Consider the following 14,128-nt stretch of genomic DNA (forward strand, 5'->3'; position numbering starts at 1 on the left):
GGTTATCTGAGAATCACTAGATCTTCTACAGCCATGAGGAAAAAATGAAAAACAAAGTAATAAAGGAATTCAACTGAATGAAAAAGTTTAAGTGCAGGATATTTTTTCACTGTGGCTACAACTGTGTACTTTGAGATTCTCTAGGAAAAAAAAAATGGGCTTGACAATAAAGTTAGTGCTTTAAGCATGTACACTTCTGTCCTGTTTTCATTATTGTTGTTTGAGAATCTCTAGATGTTCTATAGCCATGACAAAAAGTGAACAAAATCACAACAAAATTAATGAAGTTGGAAAGTAAAAGTTGAAGATATATTATTTCTTTGTCCCATTACTTCTACTTTTGAGTTTCTTCAGAAAAGGCATGGGATTGAAAAACAAATTTGAATCATTAATTAGACATGGAATTAAATGTTATGAATGTGAAGAATTTTTATGAATCATCTGTCCAATTTAAAATTTTATAAATTGTTTCTAAGATGTACTCGATTTAATAACTTGAACAAATGACTCATATGGATGAATCTATCAGCCCATCCATGTCCCCTGAGCCAAGAAAATACTGAAAAACCTACATGTTCCTCAACTGTCAAGAACTGACATGGACAATTTAGATGGGCATTCTCTGTCTCCTCTCAACAATGTTAGGAATTTGCAACACTCATGCAAATTAAGAACAAGAGGTTTAGAAATTTATTCATATTTAGACAGGCATTGTAAGTCAGTCTCTACCTTGGCCCATGCCAACATTTAACTAATGTTTACTGGTTTCTAAGTCTAATGCTCTAAACTGAATTTGAATCAAGTTGTAATTAATACATTTACAATTGCTCCTTGGCTCTTTTGTTCCAAAATCAGCGTCTCAGGTTTCACAGTGAACTGAGTGATTCAGTAGGTGATAATTTCATCTTTGTCACTATATTTGACTCTCCTTAGAGGAGAAACAAATAAGATGACAACCAACCATGAGTGAAATGACCAGTTCAACCAAAAAAGATTCCAAATGAATTAACAAGCTTTGAACTGCATTTTTATTTTTTCCCCACAATCTCATGGTTGATATCAATAGCTCATGAACACATATTGACAATCGTGTGGTTAAAAGTGTAGATCAAAGATAAGTCTAATTCCTGAATCATCATAGCACATCCCTATGCATAGAAGTGGTGGGATAAATGTCCCAACTGCACAGCAATTCTGAGAAGCTCATCACCAGATTGAGTAGATGTGGAGCTTAGGTTCTTGGAAGAGACACATATCAATCTTACCATCCTTGGTCCTAACTTAACTCCATGAAAATCCTATTTCCATCTGCAAAATGAAGCCAGTTATGAGATCTACTTTCAGGTATCATCCTAAGAATTAAATAAGTTTGGATCAAGGTATGTGCTGAGTGCAGGGTTTCAGTTGTGGATGACTTGAAAGTCTTGAAGCTTCTCTCTTCAGCTTGCCTTTTCTTCCCCTTGGGGCTATGAGGTTTTCTGTGTTCTCTGTATTTCTCAGCCAGTGCTTACTCCAAGGTGTGATTACTGCTCTTGCAGTTCCATGTGAGCCATTTCTTTTTTAAAATTTCTTCCTTAAAATTCACATTTTTTTAGTTTGGGAAAAGAATTCATTTTTCTTAAACTTGCTCTTTCGTTACAGTCATGCCATAGCCAAAGCACAAAGAGAAGCACTGGAAGACTCCAGTTTTATGGGATGTCTGATCTGTTTGGGTGGCAAGTCCAACATTCTAAAGTGCTTTATTTAAATCTGTTCTCATGTAGTAGCAGTATTTTAAGTTTCTTTATTCGAGCTGTAGTTTATAAAAGAAATTCACCCAATACTAACCACTATTCCCTACCCTTAAACTTCAAAGTCTCTGGCAACTGCACTTTTCAAGTCAACCCCTGAACACATTTACTGCAGACTTTTAATACCCAGGTCCACCTTTAATATACACTCTGTTCTACAACCTGTGGAAAGGACTTTACATATAAATGTGTTGGGGGAGCAGGTGGAATTATTATTCTTATTTCATTGTTAGAAAATTGAAAATTGGAGAAGTTATGTAATATCTAAAATTGCACAGTTAGTAGGAGATATATTCAAGAGTTTTTTTGCTCCTTCAACCTAACCAAAAGTCTATGCTCCACATGGGTAAAGGTGCTAGCAGTAGTAATCATGGGATTATAGGGGGAGTTACAACACAATGCAGACATTGGTAATTTATTTAGGACCATTTTGTAGCTTAAAACAGGACCATTTGACTCTTCTGAGCATTTGTTTATTTGTTACCCATAATGAGAAGATAATATGAGAAGAAAGTATAACTGAATCAATCAGAGCATCATGTGTCTTATATTTTTGTTCATATTTTTTAAGATATAATATAATTTGCCATAAGAAACTCTAAATTCCCTCTTCTTTGGAGTTTTGTATTTATGCTGTGCTCTTACACATATTTTTAAACATAATGAAACTTCTATTTCTCTTTTAAGATAAGTCATGGTATGTATGTCTTCCCCACAGCCTTTTATGTGCATTACACATCTTACCAAAATATCAATGGAATACAGAGCTTACCAGTTTTCTGGAGGAAAAATAACAATCAATCCAGAATAGGGAGACTGAAATCACAAAATCAGTCTGTGAATTATAGCACAGTGGTATTAGTGGACTTCTGTCTCAGGTGGCAGTCAAAATGTTCCAAGTTCTCTAAAACATGGGAAAATGGAGAAAAGAACATTATTATGAATCAACTTTTAAATCTAACATCAGTTATTTCTATTTCCTCCTCATTTGTATATTAAATGTGATAAGGTAATGTTTCTCCCATAATCACAGAATTGTGTCTTAAATAGGACTAAAGGAGGCCTAAAATATCTCCTGTAGAAGTTTGCTATTTTAAAGTATATCATCATGATTTTCATCTTTGAGTATCTCCCTGACCATGGCTGAAAGCTCACTCTAGCAAATACTCAGGTCAGAAGAAGGCCTGAATGTGCTCACAATGATTGTCATTCAGGTGAATAAATGATGCCCAGTGAAGTACTTATGTAAAGTTTTCTTTCTAAAATAGGTAATTTTGACTCATGTTGGGATTTCAGAGGTGAATATGTGGCAGTCTAGAGATAATTATACAAAATAAAGGCCTCTGAAGTTTACCCCCATGAGAATATTTACGGCTTCTGATCCTATTTTCCTAGGAAATAAACAGGTAGTCTGTCTGTGGGGATTAATCTGGTTATTTTTAATGTACAAGAATTTTGTCAAATGAGGCAGACTTCAAACCAAAACTAATCAGAAATGACAAAGAAGGCTACTTCATACTGGTAAAGAGAACAATCTAAGAAAAAGATATAATAATAATAATAAATTTATAGCCCTAACATGGTCACAATTAATTACATAAATAAGACCCAACTCAAATTGAAGCCTCAGATGGACACCAGTACAATATAATTCTAGGGGATTTCAACACAACTCTCTCACCGTTAGATAGGTTATTCAGACATAAACCTGGTAGAGACTCTTTGGACCTGAAAAAATATTTCATCAAAGGAACTTAACAGACATCTGTAGAACATTTTATCCGACAAGAGCTGAGAACACGTTCTTCTCTGCAACACATGGAGCATTCTCCAAAATAGACCACATTTTAGTCCACAAAGCAACTCTGAACAAATATCAAAAAAGGGTATAATTCCTTGTATCTTATCAGATCGTAATGAAATGAAATTATAAATTAACAAAACAGAAACTACATGAACACATGGAGATTAAACAATACACTTTTGAATGATGAATGGGTGCTAGGAAAAAATCAAGGGGGAAAGCAAAAAACTTCTTAGACTCAAATGAAAATATAGTATTCCAAAGCATCTGGAACACCATACAGGAAGTTCTAAGAGGAAAGTTTATAACTGTGAGTGCCTATATAAGAAAATCAGAAAAATCCCCAATAAAAAACACATTAATGCCCTTAAAAATGTGAACAAACCAATCCAAAACCAGTAGGAAAAAAAAAAAAGAAATAATTAAGATCAGAGCTGAAGTCAGTGAAATTGAGATTAAAAAAAAAAATCCATGTGATCAATGAAAAACAGTTGGTTCTTTGAAAATATAAACAAGATAGATAAGCCCACGTTAATAAAGTTAGAGATAAAAAAGGAGAAATCATCACAGAAATCCAGTAGATCATTAAGGACTATTTTGAAAGCTTATACTCCAATAAATTGGAAAACCCAGAAGAAATGCATGCATTTCTAGACACCTATTATCTGCCAAAACTAAATCAAGGACATAGAAAATCTAAACAGATCAATGACTAGCAATGAGATATAAACAGTAATAAAAAAAACTTTCCAACAAATAAAAGCCTAGGGTAAGATTGATTCTCAATTGAATTCTACCCAATATTTAAAGAAGAACTAATGCCAGTACTCTTCACATTATTCCGGGACAGGACACTTCCAAATTCATTCTATGAAGCCAGTACCACACTCATACCAAAACTAAATAAAGATATGTCAAGGAAAGTAAACTACAAACCGATATCCCTCATGAAACTAGATGCAAAAATACTTAATAAAATATTAGCAAATCATGCTCAACAACATGTTAAGAACATATTAAACCCCAAATCAAGTGGGTTTTATTCCAAAAATGCAAGGATGGCTAAATATACAGAAATGAATAAACGTAATTCATCACATGAATAGAATTAAGGACAAAAATCATGGAGTCATCTCAATAGATGCAGAGAAGGCCTTCAACAAAATTCAGCACCCATGATAAAATTAGAGATAAAAACACTGAAGAAACTAGAGATAGAAAGAATGTACCTCAATATCATAAAGGTTATACATGAAAAACCCAAAGCCAACCTCACAATAGATGGGGAAAAACCAAAAGCATTTACTTTAAAATTTAGGACAGAACATGAATGTCCATTCTTACCACTTCAATCTAATATAGCACTAGCCAGAGCAATTTGGCAAGAGAAGGAAATAAAATGAACAAAAATGTGACTGGAAGAAGTCAAATTATCACTGCTTACAGGTGATATAATCTTTTATCTAGAATATTTAAAAAGACTCCATCAAAAGATTGCTAGAGCTAATAAACAAATTTGGCAAATGACAGGTTATAAAATCCACATACAACAATCAATAGCTTTCCTACATACCAACAATGAATCTTCTGAGAAAGAAATCAGGAAAACAATCACATTTATAATAGCTTTTAAAAAAATGGGAGCGAATCTAAACATGAAAGTGAAAGACCTCTACCATGAAAACAATAGAACATTGAAGAAAGAACTCAAAGGCCTTGGAAGAGGGAATGAAGATGTTCATACATAGTCAGAACGTAGTGCTAAAATGGCCATACTACCAAAAGCAATATATAGATTCAGTGCAACCTTCCAACACAATACCAATGACATTCTTCACAGAACTACACAAAAACAGCCCAAAAATTCGTTTGGAAGAATAAAAGACCCAGAATAGCCAAAGAAATTCTAAGCCAGAAAAATTTGCACTGGAGGCATCACAATACCTGACTTTCAAGTCATACTTCAGAGCCTGAATAACAAAAACTTCATGGTACTGGCCTAAAAAACACACATAAATCAAAAATTCAGAATAGAAGACACAGAGACAAACCCACTCATATGCAGTCATCTGATCCTTGACAAAGGTGCCAAAAACACATTGGAGAAAAGACAACCTTTTAAACAAATGGTTCTGGGAAAACTGATTATCTACATGTAGAAGAATGAATTTAGACCCTGATCTCTTGCCCTGCACAAAAATTAGCTCAAAGTGGATCAAAGACCTGGGAATTAAATCAGAAGCTCTGCAACTGCTAAAAGAAAATGCAAGATCAACAACTTTCTCAGTAGGACCCCTAGAGTTCAGTAATAATGGCAAGAGTTAACAATGGGATGATATTGAATTAAAAACCTTCTGCACAGCAAAGGATATAATTAGGAATGTGAAAAGAGGACCTACTGAATGGAAGAATATCTTTTCTAGCTACTTTTCTGACAGAGGATTCATATCTCTTGCCTGATTGCTCTGACTAGAACTTCCAACACTCTGTTGAATAAAAGTGAAGAAAGTGGGCACTCTTGTCTTGTTCCAGATTTGACAGAGACAAGATTTCTGCTTTTTCCCCTTCAGTTCAATGTTAGCTGTGGGCTTAGTACAAATGGCCTTTATCATGTTATGTTTCCTCTATACCTAATTTGTTCAGCATTTTATTAATGAAGGGAGGTTACATTTTATCAAGTTTTTTTATATATATTGAGATGATCATATTGTTTTTTGCCCTTTGTTCTGTTAAAAGTTTATTATGTTTATTGATTTGTATATGTTGACTTTTCTTGCATTTCTGGATTAATCCCACTTGACCATGGTGAATGATCTTCCAAATATGCTACTGGAATCAATTTTCTAATGTTTTAAGTATTTTGATATATGTTCATCAAGAATATTGGCCTCTTTTAATAATTTTTTCATTGTGTCTTTACCTGGTTTTGGTATCAGAGTAATGTCAGATTCATATAATGTATTTGGAAGAATTCCTTCCTTTTACATATTTGGAATAATTTAAGGAGAACTGGTAATAGTTGTTTTTGCTACAAATCTACAATGAAGACATTTGTCCTGAGATTTTAATTGATGTGAGATGTTTTATAACTATTCTTCCTAGTTTCTATAGTCAATGATTTATCTATTTTGCTTACCTTTTAAAGAACCAGCTCTTTGTTATATTGGTCGCTGAAATTTTCTTTTCTTTTCTTTTTTTTAAATATATAATTCATTTTCTTCTGCTTTGACATAGTATTATTTCTTTTCTGGTTTGTTTTGTCCTTGTTTCCCAATTGTTATCTATAATTGTATCTATAATAACAGGATATGTAAGTTGTTTATTTAAGATTCTTCTGCTTTATTTTAATGTGGACATTGATTGTTATGAACTTTCATTTCAGAACTGCATTAGCTGTATCTGTTAGGTTTTGGTATGTTGTATCTCAATTTTCACTTATTTCAGTATATTTAAAACTTCACTTCTTGATTACTTTATTAACACATTGGTTGTAAAAATTAGATTGTTTAATTTTGATGTACCTGTGTATTTTTCCAAACTATTGTTACTGATTTCTAGCTATTGTTTTATGGTAAGAATAAAAGCACTCAATGCAATTTCAATCTTGAAGATTTTGTAGAAAATTTATCTGTGGCCTATGATATAATTATCTTGAAGAATGCTGATGTGTTGATAAGTAGAATGTGTATATTGCAGCTGTGTAATAATATGTCAATAGATGTCCATTTGATCTTGAGTGAATCTAATTCTGCTGTTTCCTTGTTGGTTTTCTGTCTGGATGATTTGTCCATTGCTGAAAGAGTATTAAAGCCCACAGGAATTATTGTTTTAGAGCATATCTGTCCATTTATGTCAAATAGTATTTGCTTTACATATTTGCTTCTCCAATATTGTGTGCATAAATGCTAAGAATTTTTATTTCTTTTTGCAGAATTGAGACATTTATCACTACATAGAGTGCTTACTTCTTTGTTTTGTTTACTTTTTAAAAAAATTGAAGTCTATATTATCAGATATAAGCATAGCTTCTCCTGCTTTCTTTTTTTTTTTTTTTTGGCATGGAATATTTTATTCTATTGCTTCACTTTCCTTGTATTCACATCCTTAGAGGTGAATTAACCTTCTTGTAAGAAATACACACTTGGAACTTTTTATTATTATTATTATATTTGCTTATTCAAACTGTCTTCTTTTTTTGGTTCTAGGGATTAAACTCAGGGGCACTCAACCACTGAGCCACATCCCCAGCCCTATTTTGTATTTTATTTAGAGATGAGGTCTCACTGATTTGCGCAGCACCTCACCATTGCTGAGAATGGCTTTGAATTTGCAATCCTCCTGCCTCAGCATGCCTAGCTAGTGGGATTACACAGGAGTACACCACAGCAGTTGGCTCAAACTATGTTTTAGTAGGTGAATTTAATTACATTTTTAATTCAAACACATTTCATGATTAAATACATATCCTGTGCATGTAGTATGCTTAGTCTCAAATTCATATAAGGAATAGGGGGCTCTTAAAATTTCAGCTTCTCTTTTGAATAAGAGATAATGATATCCTGTCATCCTCATGAAATTTTTGAGAAGATTATTACATGGCATATGTGCAGCATATAACACAATCTCTACCACATGTTGGAGTTCTGTGGGTAAAATGTTAATATCTTTCATTTATAAAATTTTATACAGCGTGGTTCACAAAACTAACAGGATATGTAATAGTTCTAGATAATTAACAATTTTTATTTTGTTTCAAAAGTCAAGGTATTGGTATAATAGTACTCCAATATTACTTGAATTTTTTATTGACAAATATTTATAATTCTCTTCTATGAAACAGACACCTACTCAGATACTGATAAGTATGTTGTGAACAAAACAAATAAAGTCCTTGCTCTTGGGGAATTCATATTCTAGTTAAGCAAGATAAATAAGAAACAAGTAGGTAACTATATAGTTTAAAATTGTTGGTAAAATCTATGAAGAACTGCATAGGAGACAGTTTTTGTGGTGAGGGGTAGTGACTATTTTACAAAGGTAATCAGGGAAAGACGCTATGACAAGTAATGTATCTGCAAAGGCTTGAATGGAAACAAAACATCCACACAGGAAACAGCTATTGCCAAGGCCCTGGGGAAAGAGAATCAGTGAAGTTGTGAAGCAATAGCAAGAAAATCAAAGAGGTGGGGTAGAACACTGGGGGAACAGCAAGAGAAAACAAAACTGAACTAATGCAAAAAAACAAGGGGTCAGAATTAATTTCAAAGCATTTGAAAAAAATGTACAACCTTATTTGTTCTCAATATAAATTTTCAACAATCTGAAAAAATGGCAATAATATATGACTACATTAAAACTGCTTTTATTTTTCTTAATATCTCTGGTATTCTAGTTACATCTCCTTTGAATATTAAAAAATGAAATTTTTGTATCAAATGACTCGACATATTAATCATAAGACACCAGATTTATGCATCTATTTGTTAAAATTTGCAAAGAAAAAACACATATTTTATTTGCCAATTTATCATTTTTTCTCAAAATATTAAATTATGATCACTAAGTACAAATGCACTAGTCAGGGGTCTCCACTGAAACAATTAATTGGACATGCAAGCACATATAAGAGATTTATTATAGAAACAGATATGGAATCGTGAATATGAAGGTGAAGAAGGACCAATTCTGCTACCAGAAAGCTGAGAACCAGGAAAGTTAGTGTCATAACTCAGTGAGTGGAAAGGCCTGAGACAGAGGGGCAGAGGGTGACTGCATAAATCTTGGAGAATGAGGCTTGAAAGACACTAGTTGTAGTGTACAAGAGAGAACATGGATGTTCAGTTAAGAGAGACAAGACAATTTTCTCTTCTTCCCCTTTGTGTTCTGCGGTTGAGCCCTCACTGGATTGGATGATGACCATCCACATTGATGGGGCAGATCTTCTTTACTATGGTGACTGCTTCAAAATGTACTCTTCCAGAAATATCCTCTCTGCCACTCACAGTAGAATGGTTTCCTGGCTCTTTGTATCCTTTATATACAGTCAACAAATACATTCAATTCAACACCACAAATAGCTACATGAAAATACTTTTAATTTTCCTGATTTTTCTGGCCCTCTGGACACCTTACTTCTTACAAAATTTAAACATAAACATCTTAGTTGTATTGAATGACTCAAACAGAAATATAAATTCATATGAGATGCCAGGTTTGTGTATCTCATGTTAAAATGTGTAATGAAAAGGACACACTTTCATTCAATAATATATCATCCTTTTTCATAAGTTAGCATGCTTGGACTAGTAATGAAAGATATTTTAAAATATTTGATATGAATTTTTATTCTACCACAAGATTAAGCATTGATTTAGGATCATTAAATACTGGTCTTGTACTCAGATCATTAAATACTGGTCTTGTAGGGAGAGAATCAAAAGGATGTGAGTGTACGTATGAATGGAAATATACTCTGGCTGTGGGACCGTGTGCTTCTGGAAACCACAACAGGCCGTGCCCTGCGATCTGCATGGTGAGAACCACAGAGAGGGATGGGGCACAACTAGTGTAACTATGGAGACCAGAGGTCTGAGAGCAAGGGGCTCTGATATCAAGAGCAAGAGAATGTGAGTCCCAAATGAAGAAAACAGAAAGAGAAAGAGAGAGAAAGTTTGCCCTTCAGCTATTTGTTCTGTTCAGGTGAGCCTTCAATGGATTGGATGATGTGTACTCACATTGATGAGAGATCTATGCTACTCTCTACTGAGTATACTGCCTGAAATAGGACTCTCTTTTGAAACATATTCACAGAAACACACAGGGAAATGTTTTACTGGCTACCTAGATAGCCCTTAATTGAAAAAAATTAACAAATAAATTAGCCACCACCAATAACCATATTACACTTGATTTGGACAAATTTACACTCGTGTGCGTGTGTACACATCTTCTAATCATGGGTATTTAGATGTACTTCTACATATATTAGTATGAACATGGGGTAAAAACTTGCATACATTGCAATTATCAATATATAACAAGACTTCAGACAAGCAGACCACAAGCTATCAGAGGTATTTTCATTCAGGTATCAGATTCTGAATATCATGTTATATATATATATATATATATATATATATATATATATATATATATATATATAAATAAATTACAGTCTCCTGAAGCCGAGGGTATCACTTCAGAAGCTTCTTTATGTCTACCAAAATGTAATTCAATATATGGACAAGGCTTGATGGGAATGTGATCATTTAAAAAGCAATATCACACTCCTGAAGGCTATTTGCCCTCCAAGACAATCTTTGTGAAAGCCTTCTTTACCTCTTTGTTCCGGAGGCTGTAGACCATAGGGTTCAACATTGGAATGACCAAAGTGTAGAATACAGATGTGATTTTGGCAGTATCCAGTGAATGGCTGGATCTGGGCTGTAAATACATGAAGATAATTGTACCATAGAAAATAGAAATGGCAGTGAAGTGGGAGGCACAGGTGGACATAGCCTTCCGGTGTCCTGCACCTGAGCGCATCTTCAGGATGGTGAGAAAAATCAATACATAGGATATTAAAATAACAAGGAGAGCAACAAAAATATTGAAGCTGGCTACATAAATAAAAATCAACTCATTGACCTGTCTATCAGAGCAAGAGAGAGCCATAACTGCTGGAATATCACAGAAAAAATGATGGACCACATTGGACCTGCAGAAAGAGAGAATGAATGTGTTCCCTGTGCAGACTATGGCACTCAAAAAGCCACAGACATAGCAGCCTACGATCAGCCCAATACACACACGTGTCGTCATGGTGGTGGTGTAGTGCAGGGGCTTGCACACTGCTGCATAGCGATCATAGGCCATTGAGGCCAGCAGGAAATTTTCCACAGTAGCAAAACCTGTAAAAAAGAACATCTGTGCAACACAAGCACCATAGGAGATGACCTCATCTCCAGGAAGAAGCCCAGCCATGACCGAGGGAGTGACAGCTGAAGAGTAGCACAAGTCCACCAGAGACAGGTTACCCAGGAAAAAGTACATGGGAGTGTGGAGACGGGAGTCCAGGAGAATCAACAGGATCATCCCCAGGTTCCCAGCCAGAGTGATGGTGTAGATGAGGAGGAAGGTCACAAAGAGGGGAAGCTGCAGACCTGGGTCCTTGGTCAGTCCCAGCAGGATGAACTCTGTCACTTCTGTCCTGTTCTCCATCAATGTTGTCTGAGAATCTCTAGATGTTCTACAGTCATGACAAAAAAGGAACAAAACAGTAAAGGTTGAATTTAAATAAATAGTATGTATGAAATATACATTATTTCTTTGCCCCAATATCTTATTGAAGATTCTCCTGAAAAATTCTGGGCTTGAAAGCTAAACGTGTTACATTAATTGCATACAGGGTTAAATTCTATGAAATTGAAGACTCCTTATGAATCTTATTCCCAATTTTAAGTCCTTCTACACTTGTTAACAGAGATGCAGAGTATTATTTTTTAAATTTTTAGTTGGCACATTATAGCTGTACTACTTGATGAGATTAGTTGTTACATGTTCAGGCGTGCACACAATATAACAACATAGTTTCGTCAGTATCACTCCCCTGCATTCTCCGCTTCCCTCCCTTACTTTCATTGTCCCCTTTCTCTATTGATCTACCTTTGATTCTTAGGAGATCCACCCCCTGCTTTATGTTCCCTTTTCCTCTCTATCCTCCGCACAAGAGAGAAAACATACAGATGACCCTTAACCTTCTGAGTTTGACTTATTTCACTTACCATAATATGATGGACTCTAGTTCCATGCATTTTCTGGCAAATGCCATAATTTCATTTTTTTATGGCTGAATAAAACCCCCATTGTGTATATCTACTGCATTTTATTTCTTTACTCACCCATTGATAAACACCTAGGCTGTTTCCATAGTTTGCTTATTGTACTGCTAAAAACATGGGATGCATGTGCCCTTATAGTCAGATTACTTTAATTCTTCAGTGTAAATACCAACAAGTGGCATAGCTGGATCTCCTGGTGTTTTTCAAGCCTAGTCTTTTGAGGAGCCTGCGTACTGATTTCCATTGCAATTGTCCTAATTCACAGTCCCACCAAGAGTGTAAATGTTTCTTTTCTCCACATCCTCTCCAACATTTATTCTTATTTATATTCTTGATGACTAATTGATAAACACCTAGGCTGTTTCCAGTGTGAGATGAAATCTCAGCACCGTTTTGATTTACATTTCTCTAATTGCTAAGGATGTTGAACATTTTTTTTTATGTATTTGTTGGCCACTGTGTATTTCTTCTTTTGGGAAATGTCTGTTTAGTTCATTTGTGATGCAGACTATTTAAGAACTTAATCCAAATATCTGTACATACCTATCTGTGAATTCTCTAAATTCCCTCTTAGAGAAATTTTTGCATTTATGCCATAGACTCAGTTCAGTTTTTTTTTTTTTTTTTTTATCTTTTAAATTAAGTCGTATAGCTGCCCCATAGATTTTGCATGGATTATCTTTCTCATTAAAATGTTCATGGAATGTAGAAACTTACCATTTGGCTGGAAAGGAAAAAAGCAATCAATCCAGAACAGGGAGACTGAAATTACAGCCAGCCCGGAGTATGTCATACTTACTATTAGTGAAGCTCTGTCTCAGGCAGTGGTCAAAGGTTCCAAGTTCTCTAATGCAGGAAAAAGGGAGGAAAGAACATAAACCCGAAGATCAAGTTCTGAATCTACAAATGATTCTTTCCATCTACATGAAAAATTCATTTGTGTCTTTCTATTTGCATTAATAAACATGATAAGGTAACATCTCCCCAATAATTCACAGAATTGTATCTGTAAAACAAAAACAAAGTGATTTTTATCTTTGAATATTTCTCTGTCCACAATTAAATGTTCACAGCAAGTCCTCAAGAGAGAAGGAGGTCTGTTTGCACTAACAATGATTGTCATTCAAATGAGCAAATGATGCCCAATGAAGCATGTTTGTTCTGGCCAAAACAGGTACTATTGAGTCATGTTGGGATTTCAGAGGTGAGATTTGGAGATTTGGAGAGAATTATATAGACCTGAGACCTCTGCAGATGGTCCCCAAGAGTCTACCTGCAGTTCCTGATGTGACTTTCCTAGGGAAGAAGCAATTAATCTGTCTGTGGGGAGCAAGCTGGTTAGTTTTAATATATGTGTGTGCTTTTGTAGTATTTCTACTTTTTTAAAATTAATGCATAATTTACATACCATAATACCCTTAGGTTTTACTGTAGAGTTCTAAAAATTTTGTCAAATCCATGGTCCCGTTAAATATATGGTTCTTCTGCAATCACCTAAAGCATTTCATTTGACCATCCCTTTGATAATTGCTCCAACCCTCTGACTCTGACAATAATAAACTGTTTTTATTCAAATGGTTTTGCTGTTGTTTGAGTGTCCTTATGAGAAAGATTATAATACAATAGTGGAAACAAATAATTGTACAACAACATCCTGGACAACATAAATTGAAAAACAAACAAACAAACTCCTG

General features: G+C 34.5%; 1 protein-coding gene across 1 annotated transcript; it reads right to left on the bottom strand.

The window, feature by feature from the left end:
* Positions 1–10,890: 10,890 nt before the first annotated feature.
* LOC143391849 (olfactory receptor 5B3-like) lies at positions 10,891–11,814 on the bottom strand. Its single transcript, XM_076844603.2, has one exon. The coding sequence runs from the start codon at positions 11,812–11,814 to the stop codon at positions 10,891–10,893; it is 924 nt and encodes a 307-aa protein (XP_076700718.2).
* Positions 11,815–14,128: the final 2,314 nt, after the last annotated feature.

This window comes from Callospermophilus lateralis, chromosome 2 (assembly GCF_048772815.1).
Source record: "Callospermophilus lateralis isolate mCalLat2 chromosome 2, mCalLat2.hap1, whole genome shotgun sequence".
NCBI classification, from domain to species: domain Eukaryota; kingdom Metazoa; phylum Chordata; class Mammalia; order Rodentia; family Sciuridae; genus Callospermophilus; species Callospermophilus lateralis.

Coding starts and splice junctions, on each gene's coding strand:
- LOC143391849 (XM_076844603.2), bottom strand. CDS start 11,814: ATGGAGAACAGGACAGAAGTGACAGAGTTCATCCTGCTGGGACTGACC.